This window comes from Macaca mulatta, chromosome 13 (genome assembly GCF_049350105.2).
Source record: "Macaca mulatta isolate MMU2019108-1 chromosome 13, T2T-MMU8v2.0, whole genome shotgun sequence".
NCBI lineage: Eukaryota > Metazoa > Chordata > Mammalia > Primates > Cercopithecidae > Macaca > Macaca mulatta.
The window spans coordinates 70,832,594-70,847,638 of record NC_133418.1 but is presented as its reverse complement, the minus strand read 5'-3'; the positions used below and the strand labels follow the sequence as shown (position 1 = coordinate 70,847,638).

The 15,045-nt window shown below is 40.7% G+C and overlaps 1 protein-coding gene across 4 annotated transcripts in view; it reads left to right on the top strand.

The window, feature by feature from the left end:
* The window catches only part of ERLEC1 (endoplasmic reticulum lectin 1), a 34,911-nt gene extending 24,280 nt beyond the window's left edge, over positions 1-10,631 (top strand). For 3 of the 4 annotated variants that reach the window (XM_077958619.1, XM_077958620.1, XM_077958617.1), the window contains 4 exons: positions 3,158-3,282; positions 4,909-4,986; positions 5,230-5,305; positions 9,183-10,076. In XM_077958619.1, coding sequence (XP_077814745.1) covers positions 3,158-3,282; positions 4,909-4,986; positions 5,230-5,305; positions 9,183-9,254 — 351 coding nt within the window. In that variant the 3' untranslated portion in view covers positions 9,255-10,076. 4 annotated transcript variants of the gene reach the window in all.
* The last annotated feature ends 4,414 nt before the right edge of the window (positions 10,632-15,045 follow it).

Genomic DNA, 15,045 nt, shown 5'->3' with positions numbered 1-15,045 from the left:
TAAATGGTAAGATCATACATTATCGCTAGGGTTACAAAAATTGGGTAAATACAACAAGTTTCTCAGCCAAAAGAATAAGATACCCTGGGCCAGGCATAGTGGCTCATGCCTGTAATCTAAACGCTTTGGGAGGCCAAGGCAGGAGGATCACTTGAGGCCAGGAGTTCAAGACCAGCCTGAGCAAGAGAGCAAAATCCCATCTCTACAAAAAATTTTAAAAATGTTTAAAAAAGAAAATACCATATCATCTAAGTTTAAAATAAGTTTTAAGAGTAAACTTTTTGAGTTCTTATTCTTACTTTTATTTATAGTTTTATAACTCAGCATATTTTCCCATACTTGAGCTAGCCTGCTTAAATTCTGAGGTTCAAGTTCCAATTATGTTATTTGTCCTACTTATGCTTTGTTTAGTAAAGTAAGCTGCTAGGTATTGAAGACAAGCTTTAATTAATGAGTATGAACCTAGCTGCTTTAAAAGGCCATTTTTATTATCTAAAAAAGAAAGTAATACCCAAAATAGAAAAGTGTGTATTTGCCCACTCATAATGTTTTGAACTGATCTCAAATTCCAAGATAGATCATACTGGGACAGATTGTCAGTTCACCTTCCACATTTACATCTTCCAAAATGAATGAGACATCAATAGACTAGGATGTGTTGGGTTTGTTTTTTGTTTTGTTTTGTTTTCACTTAAACCTAAGGGGTTTCATTTAGGTATTCTTTCCATTTATTCCTGCTACTTTGCAGATGTTTGTTTTTTTAATAACAGTACAGAAAAAGGGTATCATCAAACTACAACCCTTATAATACCTGATAAGTTTCTTAAAGAAATGTATGCCAGAAATTTTAAATGAGAAGTATCTGTCTCCTCTGCCATCATACCACTTCTTAAAAAAGTTTAACTACTGTTAACATTTTCATTGCCCTCCACCAAAAAAAAAAATGCATATTTATAGATGTTGGTATAACTTTTTTATTTATAGAGAAGGGATCATGCACTGTTCTGCCACTTGTTCTTTTCACTTAGTATCTTGGAGATTGCTCCATGTCAGCAACACTCAATTTCACTCTTTTCAGCAGGTACAGAGGATTATGTCTGTACCACAGTGTATTTAACCAGACCTCTGCTAATGGACGTTTAAGTTGTTTCCAGTTTTTGCTGTGATATGTTTTAGTCAACATTTAAAAATAGTTCTGTTGCTATACTTTTGCAAGTATATTCATAAGGGACATTTCTGTCAACAGACTTCCTTGGTCAAAGTATCTGCATACTGGAAAATTGCCTTCCAGAGTTAGACCAGTTTACACTCCCATAAACAATGGCTACATTCCTATACACTTGCCAACACTAGGTTTTATGAAACTTATTTTAGCCAAGGTTGTATAACCTGGAACTTTCTAGGGAACTGTGTTTGGTATTTAGAGAGACACTAAAAGTAATAGTAACTAGCAAATAGGGTGCTTACTGTATGCCAGGCACTATGTACTTTACACATATTCTTTTAATATTCATAACAACCTTAAGAAGTGGTTGTTATTCCAAGATGAGGAAACAGAAATAAAGGTTCAATAACTTGCCTAAGGTCAAATAGGTAGTAACTGGGGAAACTAGAATTCAGACCCAGGCAGTCTGGCTCCATATTCAACCTCTTAAACACTTCACTTTGCGGCTCTAATTTCGGCCTATCCAGGAACTTATTCTAGTAGCTAAAACCAAATGTTATTAGCTATCTCTTAAATTAGGCACTAAGCTCTACTGGGCATTGGCCCTGCTTGTTTTCTTTGTCACCATAGGGGTTTTTTGGTTTGGTTTGGTTTGGTTTGGTTTGGTTTGAGATGGAGTTTCCCTCTTATTGCTCAGGTTAGAGTGCAATGGCGCAATCTTGGCTCACTGCAACCTCTGCCTCCTGAGTTCGAGCGATTCTCCTGCCTCAGCCTCCCGAGTAGCTGGGATTATGGGCATGTGCCAGCACGCCCGGCTAATTTTGTATTTTTAGTAGAGTAGTTTCTCCATGTTGGTCAGGCCGGTCTTGAACTCCCGACCTCAGGTGATTTCACCCGCCTCAGCCTCCCAATATGCTGGGATTACAGGTGTAAGCCTCCGTGCCCAGCCAAGGGTTTTTAATTCTACTAACCAGATATCTGTTAGTGCCCAGCATGGTTGTCTGGCATACATTGTGAAGAAAGAAATCAAAGGAATGCAAGGAGGTAGGAAGGAAAAGGAAGAAGAAAGAAGGAAGGATGTCCACATATAAGACAGTATGTAGTTAGTGTTTAAAAAAATAATAAAAGGCCGGGCGCGGTGGCTCAAGCCTGTAATCCCAGCACTTTGGGAGGCCGAGACGGGCGGATCACGAAGTCAGGAGATCGAGACCATCCTGGCTAACACGTTGAAACCCCGTCTCTACTAAAAATACAAAAAACTAGCCGGGGAGGTGGTGGGCGCCTGTAGTCCCAGCTACTCGGGAGGCTGAGGCAGGAGAATGGCGTGAACCCGGGAGGCGGAGCTTGCAGTGAGCTGAGATCCGGCCACTGCACTCCAGCCTGGGCGGCAGAGCGAGACTCCGTCTCAAAAAAAAAAAAAAATAATAATAATAATAAAAGCAGGATGGGAAAAGGGGTTTCTGGATAGACAATTTCAATAGAGAAATAAGTATGGTACCAAATGAATAGTGAAAGATCAGTATAACATTGCATAGGATGAAGTTAGGCTGCGGTGGAAGAGATAGAGGCCAAAGATTGAATTAAGAATTGCAGTAGTATGTGATAGTATTATCTAGGTATGAGAGATTAAACCCTTGGTTGTGGGGTGAGTTGCTGTCAGTGAAAAAGTAGAGGAAGAGTCTAAAGCTGAAAAGTCTCCAGGAAAGAACTGATGGGACTGATCTGTAGAAGAGAAAAGAGATAGAAGAGCCAATAATAACTACATTTAGAGCTAGCCTGACTAGAAATTAGTTACGTTATTCAGAGAAGCAAGGAATAAAGAAGATAATGTACTTAAATTTCCACTCATTGAATTCGACTAATATCATTACACCTAAATATAGATCCACTGTGCAGATAAAGACTAGCCTACAAGAAGGTCAGGTCATCAGCATAAATATCTACTTGATGATATCAAGCATGCATTATCACAAATATTTTTTCCTGTGTTAGGACAAGGATAGTGGGAAAACCTCTGTGGTTGTCGGGACATGGAACCAAGAAGAGCATATTGAATGGGCTAAGAAGAATACTGCTAGAGCTTATCATCTTCAAGATGATGGTACCCAGACAGTCAGGTAAAGATTCACTTTACTTGCCTTTGTAGCTAATTAGTAGAATTTCTAAAACTCAAAATATTGAAAAACAAAAAAATTCAAACATTTAAGTAAAATCCCTGGTTAGTTTTTTTCAAGGGACATCTTTTAGGTTAGTTTTCTTTTCTTGGGGAAGCAACACAGTGTAATAGTTGAGAGCACAGTCCTTGGAGTCACACTACCTGGATTCAAATGCTGGCTCATCACTTCCTACCTTGGAGAAATGACAGAATCTTTTTTCTGTCACTTTTGGTGTCTAATGGTATTTGCCTCTTACAATTATTGTGTCATTTAAGAGGTAATTTATGTAAAGGAGAATGCCTGACAATAGCATGCAATAAACCTGGGCTGCTGCCTTTAACAATGGGGGTAGTACATTAATGAGAGTGGTGGTGGTGTTAGTAACAATGACTCAATTCTGTTAGAACTGAGGCTATTTTTTAAAAACTACCTCACATCTGTTTTAGGATATATGAGTATATCTTGTCAAAACACTAGTAAGTTAATCTCATTTCCCAAGAATAACTACACTTTAGCTTTTCTTGTAGACTTTTACTCAGTATGTTTTAAATTATTCTTTCTTGTTCCTTCTTGGGTATTACCTTTTCCTTCCTAAAACAGATGATTTGGATTGTTTTCAGAGTGTACTGACTTTTTGGGCTGATCAGAGTCAAAGTCAGCAAAATTAAAACATAGACATTTAATTATTATACTAAACAGACTGATTTCTCTTATCCTTGTAGGTATATGTTTTATGTGAAAACAGTTGTGGTATCATGTACAATATATGTTGAAGCATGAGTGTTAGACTGGTAAAATGAAGCTTTTCTTTGGATCCTGCTCATTTGAGATTGACAGTTTGGCCTAGGCTTTGTCTCCTATACTACAGTGCCTAACGTACAGTATTTTAATGGGAGTAGCTTGATGGAGGACGGAAGCAAAGAACTGTTTCACAAAACAATATAGTGGGCTAGGGAAACTGATAACTTTAAAACAATTTTTTAAAGGGATCTAACCATAATTATTTGTATACAAATAAATAATATGCAAGCTGAAAATAATCATTATTAACTAAGCCAGTATGAAGTTTCTCTCTCTTATATTCTCTTTATAGAATCCAAGAGACTGCCTCTGTGAGATAACCCTAAAAATACTCTTTTAAAGAATATAGTCAGGCCGGGCGCGGTGGCTCAAGCCTGTAATCCCAACACTTTGGGAGGCCGAGATGGGCGGATCACGAGGTCAAGAGATCGAGGCCATCCTGGCTAACACGGTGAAACCCCGTCTCTACTAAAAAATACAAAAAACTAGCCGGGCGAGGTGGCGGCGCCTGTAGTCCCAGCTACTCGGGAGGCTGAGGCAGGAGAATGGCGTAAACCCGGGAGGCGGAGCTTGCAGTGAGCTGAGATCTGGCCACTGCACTCCAGCCCGGGCGACAGAGCAAGACTCTGTCTCAAAAAAAAAAAAAAAAAAAAAAAGAATATAGTCAGGTTTATTTTTTAGCTAATGTTAAACTGATCCCTCTAACCATCTTCTCACCTTACCCATTACAATTATTCTATTAGTGAGATTTTAGTTTAATAAAACTTATGTGTTTCTCTGATTCAGGATGGTGTCACATTTTTATGGAAATGGAGATATTTGTGATATAACTGACAAACCAAGACAGGTGACTGTAAAACTAAAGTAAGTTAGACCATCAAATCATGCTATATGCCTTTTTCTTTTACCTGCTTCCTATGGACAAAAGTTTTATGTAAACAAAAAGTATAATTATGAATAATTACGAAAGTATACTATTTAAATTATTGATAAAATTGTATTAAATCATACAGGGTCCACTTGAATGGGATTTTTAAGAGTACAGCTATTAGCAGTGATCTCACTTGAAATGATTTGGGCAATACCTTAAAGTTCTCTCTGTTTTAGGTGTAAAGAATCAGATTCGCCTCACGCTGTTACTGTATATATGCTAGAGCCTCACTCCTGTCAATATATTCTTGGGGTAAGTTAAAAAGAAAATAATCAAAAATTCAATTTTGAGCCTTGTGTTAATTTTTCTTTTTTTTCTTTTTTTTTTTTTTCTTTTTGAGACAGAGTCTTGCTCTGTGGCTCAGGCTGGAGTGCAGTGGCACAATCTCGGCTCACTGCAACCTCTGCCTCCTGGATTCAAGCGATTCTTCTGCCTCAGCCCCCTGTGTAGCTGGGATTACAGGCACGCACCACCACGTCCAGCTAATTTTTGTATTTTTAGTAGAGACGGGGTTTCACCATGTTGGCCAGGCTGGTCTCAAACTCCTGACTTCTGGTTATCCACCCGCCTCAGCCTCGCAAAGTGCTGGGATTACAGGTGTGAGCCACTGCGCTCGGCCGCCATGTTATAATTTTTTGCATTAAATTTAGGCAGGACCTTCAGTAGTCTCCAAGGCTTAATATGGCCCACATACCACTTGTGTAGTAGTTGACATGGTTTTTTGTGACATTTTTTTTTTTTTTTTTTTTTGAGACGGAGTCTCGCTATGTCGCCCAAGGTGGAGTGCAGTGGCCTGATCTCAGCTCACTGCAAGCTCCGCCTCCCGGGTTTTTACGCCATTCTCCTGCCTCAGCCTCCCGAGTAGCCAGGACTACAGGCGCCCACCACCTCGCCTGGCTAGTTTTTTGTATTTTTTAGTAGAGACGGGGTTTCACCGTGTTAGCCAGGATGGTCTCGAACTCCTGACCTCGTGATCCGCCCGTCTCGGCCTCCCAAAGTGCTGGGATTACAGGCTTCAGCCACCGCGCCCGGCCTGTGACATTTTTTATTGAGAGATAATTTACATGAAATAAAATCCACAGATATTAAGTGTTGAGCGTGAAAAGTTTTGACAATTATATATACCCATGTAACTATCACCCAAAACAAGATATGTCACTGCAGAAAGTTCTCTCATACTCCCTTCCAGTAAACACCACTTAGCCTTGCTCAAAGATACTCCTTTCTGATTTATGACATTGTAGATTAGTTTTGTCTGTTTTTTGGATTCCACATGAATGGAATCATATAGTATATAATATTTTTGTGCCTGAAGTCTTTGACTAAGTGTAACACTTTTTGTTTGGTGTTGTGTTATTTTTTTTCCTATTGATACATAGTATTTGTATATGTTTATGGGTTACATATGATACTTTGTTACATCCATAGAATGTGTAGTGATCCAGTCAGGGTATTCAGAATATTCATCACCACAAGCATTTATTATTTCTATGTGTTGAGAACATTTCAGGTCCTCACTTCTCAACACGTCTTAACAGAGGTCTCGATATTAACTTTGTATTTGTATTGCACGTATTTTTTTCTCTGTGGCTTGCCGATTCATTTTTCTTTCTTTTTTTTTTTTTTTTTTTTTTTTTTTTTTTGAGACGGAGTCTCGCTCTGTCGCCCAGGCTGGAGTGCAGTGGCCAGATCTCAGCTCACTGCAAGCTCCGCCTCCCGGGTTCCCGCCATTCTCCTGCCTCAGCCTCTCGAGTAGCTGGGACCACAGGCGCCGCCACCTCGCCCGGCTAATTTTTTGTGTTTTTAGTAGAGACGGGGTTTCGCCGTGTTAGCCAGGATGGTCTCGATCTCCTGACCTTGTGATCCGCCCGTCTCGGCCTCCCAAAGTGCTGGGATTACAGGCTTGAGCCACCGCGCCCGGCCCTTTTTTTTTTTTTTTAAATACAGATAGAGTCTTGCCATATTGGCCATGTGGGTCTCAAACTCCTAGACTCAAGCGATCCTCCCACCTTGGCCTCCCAAAGTGCTGGGATTATAGGCTCAGCCACCACACAGGCTGGAATGCAGTGGTACAATCTTGGCTCACTGTAGTCTCTGCCTTCCAAGTTTAAGCAATTCTTGTGCCTCAGCCTTCCAGGTAGCTGGGACTACAAGCATGCACCACCATGCCTGGCTGATTTTGGGGTTTTGGTTTTTTTTTTTTTTTGAAATGGAGTCTCACTCTGTCACCCAGGCTGGAGTGCAGTGGCACGATCTCGGCTCACCACAACCTCCGTCCGCCTCCTGGGTTCAAGCAATTGTCCTGCCTCTGCCTCCCCAGTAGCTGGGATTACAGGCATATGGTACCACATGCGGCTAATTTTTGTATTTTTAGTAGAGACAGGGTTTCACCTTGTTGGCCAGGCTAGTCTCCAACTCCTCACCTCAGGTGATCTGCCCGCCTCGGCCTCCCAAATTGCTGGGATTACAGTGTGAGCCACTTGCACCCAGCCCCATTTTCTTACTAATGTCTTTTGGTGACCAAAAATTTTTTATTTCATGAAATTCAATTTATCATTTATTCCTCTTTAATAGCTAACGCTTTTTGTGTTCTAAGAAATTTTTATGGGCCGGGCGCGGTGGCTCACGCCTGTAATCCCAGCACTTTGGGAGGCCGAGGCGGGCGGATCACGAGGTCAGGAGATCGAGACCATCCTGGCTAACATGGTGAAACCCCGTCTGTACTAAAAATACAAAAAAATTAGCCGGGTGCGGTGGCAGGCACCTGTAGTCCCAGCTACTTGGGAGGCTGAGCCAGGAGAATGGCGTGAACCCGGGAGGCAGAGCTTGCAGTGAGCCAAAATCGCTCCACTGCCCTCCAGCCTGGGCAACAGAGCAAGACTCCGTCTCAAAAAAAAAAAAAAAAGAAATTTTGACTACCCCAAAATCATGAAAATGTTCTCCTGTATTTCCTTCTAAAGACTATGGTTCTACCTTTGATTATCTAATGCTTAAATGTGGTTTTCTCTGTATTTATCTTGCTTGGAGTTCACTGAGCTTCTTGGATTTGTGGGTTGATATATTTCATCAATTTGGGGAAATTTTTGGACATTTTCTCCTCAAAGATTTATTCTGCTCTATTCTTTTTCTCCTCTATTTCTGATACTCCAGTAAGACATATTAGTATAAAATTATCCCAAAATCTCAGACACTCCTTTATTCACACTTTTCTTCCTTTGTTTCAATTTGGGTCATTTCTATTAAGCTGTCTTCAAACTTGTTAATTCCTCTGCTGTGTCCAGTCCAGTGAATGAATTTATCACTGACGTATTTTTTATCTCTTAACATTTCTACTTGGTTCTTTTTGTTTGTTTGTTTTTTATTTCTTTCTCTTTTTTTTGAGATGGAGTCTTGCTCTGTCGCCCAGGCTGGAGTGCGGTGGCACAATCTTGGCTCACTGCAACCTCTGCCTCCTGGGTTCAAGGGATTGTCCTGCCTCAGCCTCCCCGGTAGCTGGGACTACAGGCGTGTGCCACCACGCCCAGCTAATTTTTTGTATTTTTAGTAGAGACGCGGTTTCACTGTGTTAGCCAGGATGGTCTCGATCTTATGACTTCATGATCCGCCCGCCTCGGCCTCCCAAAGTGCTGGGATTACAGGTGTGAGCCACCGCGCCCAGCCTCCACTTGGTTCTTTTTTATCTCTGCTGAAATTTCCTATCTGGTCGTGCATGTTTTCTTCATCATGTTTATTATAATTATTATAACATCTGATAATTTCAACATGTATTCCATCTTTGGGTTACATTTTTCTTTACCTTTTATTTTAAATACACTTAATTATTTTGCCATAATGTTCTATCATTTTTGTTGTCTAAAATCTAGCTATGTATTCCTGTCTTATTCCTGTCCTTTGTTCCTTTTCCCTCCCCTGCTTGTTTAAAAATATTTTCTCCACTTGTCTGATATTCTGTATGGATGACTAAAAGTTGTTTTTCAAGAAGCTTAATTTGTAGAAATAATGTTGGATGTTTATCTAAAACAAGGACTTATGCTTCTAGCAAATATAACTACATGTATCCATTCAGCAGAATAGTACTGAAAAGTATTCAGCTTAGCAACTTTTTAATGGCTTTGTTCTTCTTCTTTAGGTTGAATCTCCAGTGATCTGTAAAATCTTAGATACAGCAGACGAAAATGGACTTCTTTCTCTCCCCAACTAAAGGATATTCAAGTTAGGGGAAAGAAAAGATCATTGAAAGCCATGATAATTTCTGTCCGACCGTGTCTCATTATAGAGTTCTCAGCCATTGGACCTCTTCTAAAAGATCGTATAAAATGACTCTCAAACACTTTGTGAATATATATGTGTATATAAGAGGTTATTGATAAACTTCTAAGGCAGACATTTGTCTCGCTCTTTTTCATTTTTATTGTGTCTTATAAACTGATTGTTTTTCTTGCTTGGATACTGTGATTCCAAAATAAATCTCATCCAAGCAAGTTAGAGTCCAGCCTAATCAAATGTCATACTTGTTGTACCTATTGAAAGTTTTTAAATAATAGATTTATTATGTAAATTATAATGTATATAACTAGCTAATGAAGTAAAATTCATGAAGAAAGAAATTGATAGGTTTAAATGAGAGACCATGTAAAATATGTAAATTCTAGTGCCTGAAATCCTTTCAACAGATTTTTATATAGCAACTGCTCTCTGCAAGGTGTTAAAGTAGAAACTGGGCACATGGTAGAGGCTCACATGGGAGTTGTCCTCACCCTTGTTAATCTTAAGAAACTCTTATTTATAATAGGTTGCTTCTCTCTCAGAACTTCTATCTATTTCTTTTTTCTTCTTATGTTTACTCTCAGAGTATCTATCTGATGTAGACAGTTGGTGATGCTTCTCTGAGACTCAGAATGGTTTGCTCTAACAAAACACTGTGCTGTCTATCCCTTGTACTTGCCTACTGTAATATAGATTTCACTTCTGAACAGTTTACAGCACAATATTTATTTTAAAGTGAATAAAATGTCCACAAGCAGTGTTGTCATGTAGTCAATGGCAGATTATGAAATTCCTTTATTTTTTCCATTATCCTGTTGTACACATTTTAAACATACATATCTGAACAAGAACAGAAAAGGGTCATAAGAGTCTTTTCCTCCTTTTCAGTAGTTCTGGCCAAAGATAGTTTAAGAAAAGGCTAATATAATTGACTATTTTAGGGTTATTTATAGATTTTAGTAGGAAGCAGCACATAGAGAAAGAGCATGAACTTTGAATTCAGACCTAGGTCAAAATCCTTTTTTTCTTCTCTCTCTCTATCCAGAGATGGGGCTGCTCAGGCTGCTCTGAACCCCTGGGCTCAAGCAGTTTTCCCACCTCAGCCTCCCGGATAGCTGGGACTACCAGGCACACGCCAACAAGACCAGTGCAAAATCGTCTCTTTAACTTACTGTGTACAAGAGAGGAAAAACCAAACACACCCAATACAGCACAGAACACTAGGTCACGAAAATGTGTGGTTTTACTTCTTCACGCCAACCAATTTTCTGACACCAGTTGAGTGTCCTACAGTTCAGTTCAGTTCTGACACTCGTCTACTTGGAGTTGACATCAGACCCACAAGTAAAGGACTCAGTTGCACAACACTGCTTCTGCTTACTTCAGATGCCAATTGCAAGTCTGGGCATCTAGTACTTTTGACCAACCAGCTATAAATCAGGGGTTCCATGACTCCCTTTTTGGGTTTAATAATTTGCTAGAATGCCTCACAGAATTAAAGGAAACACTTCACTTATGTTTACCAGTTTATCATAAAGGATACAATTCAGGGACGGCCAGATGGAAGAGCTGCATAAGGCAAGGTATGGCAGGGTGGGAGGCAAGGGGGTGCCTGCAGACCTAGGCTTCCTCTGGGCATGCCACTCCCCCAACACTAGATTCGGGAACCTGGAAGCTCATCAGATCCCAAGAGTTACAGAGTTTGATTTTCAGACCCCCCTCCCTCTTTCCTTCCCCGAGGTCAATAGGTGGGTCTGAAAGTTCCAACGGCTAATCAGTCACTTGGTCTTTGTAGTAAGCCACATCCTGAGGCTATCTAGGGGCTCCGCCTAAGTAACCTCATTAACATAAACTATCCAGCATAAATTCTATCCAGATAGCAATAGGGTGATCAAAAAGGGCTCCTTACAGGTAAGACAGTCCCATCACTTGGGAAGTTCCTAGGGTTTTAGGAGCTCTGTGTTAAGAACCTGAGACAAACACCAAATTTCTTCTTATAACACATACTAGCTATGTGATCCTAGACATGTCAGTGAATGTCTTTTAGTCTCTCTCCCTCTTTTGTGAAGAGAATACTTACTTCATAAAGTGGTTATATCAGTGCATGAATTTTACTGTGTGTAAAAAGTCTTGTCCAGTACTTGATACCAGTATGTGTTAACTTCCTTTTATTGGCATTTGTCTCCTGTTAACATAAGAAGATCAAAGCCATTAAAATACTTTTTTTTGAGATGGAGTCTTGCTCTGACGACCAGGCTGGAGTGTAGGGGCACAATCTCAGCTCACCACAACCTCTGCCTCCTGGGTTCAAGCGATTCCTTTGTCTCGGCCCGCTGCGTAGCTGGGATTACAGGCGTATGCCACCATGCCCGGCTAGTTTTTGTATTTTTGTATAGATGGGGTTTTGCCATGTTGGCCAGACTGGTCTCAAACCCCTGACCTCAAGTAATCTGCCGTCCTTGGCCTCCCATAAGTGCTGGGATTACAGGCGTGAGCCATCACACCAGGCCAAAATTCATTTCTTTAATGAATTACAGAATCATTATATCAATTAGTTAAAATAACATAACTACCCTCATATTTAGTATCGGTGATAGGGGAGGGAGTTAATTAGTTCAGTGCCAGAAGATACGTTTAGAATATATAGAACAAATTCTGTCTTAGAAGAGGGGAAAAAATCATCTTTTAAAAACTGTACTGGAATAGTTTACTAGGGAAGAGTCTCAAAAACAGAATTCATTATTTTAAAATGAAAAAGATTTTATATGAATGAGTCAGGCTTCTAGTTGAGTACATGCCTAGCTACTCAGTAGGCTGACGCTGGAGGATGGCTTGAGCCCAGTAGTTAAAGGCTGTACTGCACGATGGCACCTGTGAATAGCCACTGCACTGCAGACTGGGTGACATGGCAAGACCCAGTCTCAACAAAAAAATAGTTCTCTGTCTTAACTAACACAGCTCAAACTTCTTTGAGGGTAGGTGCTAGTCCAGGTATCTCCATATCTGTTTTAAATCTTGAGTCCCCTATCAGTATATCAGTAGTCTTTGAAATCTCATTTGCTCTCCAGCTTACTTGCTACTAACTCTGTGATACAATCATTCTGTATAAGCAGGCTGAATTGCTAATAGGGAAGGGAAATGGCTCAGCTATAATGTGTCTAATGCATTTTGAGAAGTCTATCTTGTCTCTATTAAAGCCGGTGCTATCCCACACCTAAATCAGATTTTTTTTTTTTTTTTTTTTTTTTTTTGAGACGGAGTCTCGCTCTGTCACCCAGGCTGGAGTACAGAGCCACCACACCCAGCTAATTTTTGTATTTTTAGTAGAGACAGGGTTTAACCATGTCGGTTGGGCTGGTCTCGAACTCCTGACCTCATGATCCGCCCACCTCAGCCTCCCAAAGCGCTGGGATTACAGGCGTGAGCCACTGCTCCCAGCCAACCAGATTCTTAAGACAGGGCCTAAGAATCTGTATTTTAAATAAACATAGCAAGTGATTCTCTTGGTTAAATAAATTCTCCAGTGATTGAGAATTGTTGATGGGGACTTCACTAACTACTAGCCCTCCTGTCTCCAGGTGAGGGTTTCAGGGAAATAATTAGTAGTTCATCTTTACAAGAAGGATGTGACATGGAAACTGTTGTCGGGGTTTTTTTTGGGTATTTTTTTTTTCCTGCTTTTTAAAATTTTACCTCTTTTCTTTGAGAGGCTACTAGGTGAGGCTTATAGCCCAGCCCTAGTTTGTTTATTTGTTTGTTTGTTTGTTTACTTATTTGAGAGATGGTCTCACTCTGTTGCCCAGGCTGGAATGCAGTGGCATGGTTATGGCTCACTGCAGCCTTGACCTCTTGGGCTCAAGGGATCCTCCTGCCTCTGCTCCTGGGTAGTGGGACTACAGGCATGCACCAACACACTTGGCTCATTTTTAAACTTTTGTAGAGACAAGATCTCCCTATGTTGCCCAGGCTGGTCTCGAACTTTTGAGCTCAAGCGATCCTACCGCCTTGGCCTCCCAAACTGCTGGGATTATAGGGGTGAGCCTCTGCACTGGCCCCTAGTTTATAATCCTTGATTAAAGGGACATTGGCAACAAACTGTCTCAAAATTGAATAGTTATGCTTTGTGTACTGTCCCCTGTGAGCTATCCCTTTCAATCAGTCTGCTACCCAAAGACCTAACCTGGTTTCTGACAATACTTAAGTACATAAACTTTATGTAGTTAAACTTAGCACATAATCAGGCCAAATTATTGACCCAGCAGCACCAAAGATCTAGCATGAAAGGACTTAAGCTAAACAAGAAAATAAAGCTAAGACTAAATTTTGAATAATTATGTTTTGCAATCAGAGCTTCAAATGAAAATACATATCAGCTTCCCTAGAATGATTTTATTTTTTATTTGATGCTATTTTTAGAAGCGGTGTCTTACTCTTTTGCACAGGCTGGAGTGCAGTGGTGCAATCCCAGCTGACTACGGCTTCAAACTCCTGTGCTCAAGCAATCTTCCAGCCTCACCTTCCCAAGTAGTTGGGACTACAGGTGTGCACCACCACGCTGGACTCCTAGAATGATTTCAAACTCTTCCTAGTGTTGGGCGATTTTATTACCAGTGCCTGCCATGATAGCACGGCTTAGAAGACAATCCATCTCTTTTTTTTTTTTGTCGTCGTTGTTGACCTACTTCATTTCTGACCTGGGCTGATTCACCCTTCTTGAGCAATCTGGTGGTCCCCAGCTCCCAGGAGGTCACCATATTGAAGCCAGCCTTCATGCAGACCACCCCATTGCCATAGCACACTAAGGCCCAGAACTCATGGGCTCAAGCCACCCTCCAGCTGCAGCCTCTTGGGAACTCAAGATGGGCGTCACCATGCTGGCTCTCTTTTTCTCACTTGTTTAGCAGGGGAGGTAAGGAACCCATTGCACACTCAAGAGCATGTTTTACCTCCTATGCTGATAGTCTCAAAAGTGGTTTCAGCAAGCAGGCAAGATGATGCAGTGGGTTGTAGGAAGAACATATTCGAAATTCTATTAGTTTTTAATCTGTGAAAGATGTTAAGCCTCACTAATATATAATATGTGGTACACACAGTAATTCATAAATCAGAAAGTCTTATGTCATAAACAAAACATCCTAAGAGTTGGTGTTACACGTTTGGAGGAATTGATGGGATACCCTTCTTTATTTTTCACTTTCATCCTGTTACAGGATCATAGACTAAAGTAATTACCTTTCAGAAAATGGAATTGTTACTCTAAATGTAAGCATTAAGATCATACCTTGTCCGGGCATGATGGCTCACGCCTGTAATCCCAGCACTTTGGGAACCCAAAGCAGGCCGATTACTTGAGGTCAGGAGTTCGAGATCAGCCTGGCCAACATAGTGAAACACCGTCTCTGCTAATACAAAAATTAGCCAGGAATGGTGGCGCACGCCTGTAGTCCCAGCTACTCGGGGCTGAGGCAGGAGAATCACTTGAACCTCAGAGGCAGAGGTTGCAGTGAGCCGATATCGCACCACTGCACTCCAGCCTGGGCAACAGAGTGAGTGAGACTCCATCTCCAAAAAAAAACAAAAAGATTTTACCTTATCAGGTAGATAACCAATCAGAATTATGATGTGGAGGTTAAAAGGTGACTTTCACCAGCCATGGTTATAATCACTGAGGTTCTCGGATCTTGCAAGACTTCTCTTTTAGAAATAATAGAGGAATGCCTTCTGCA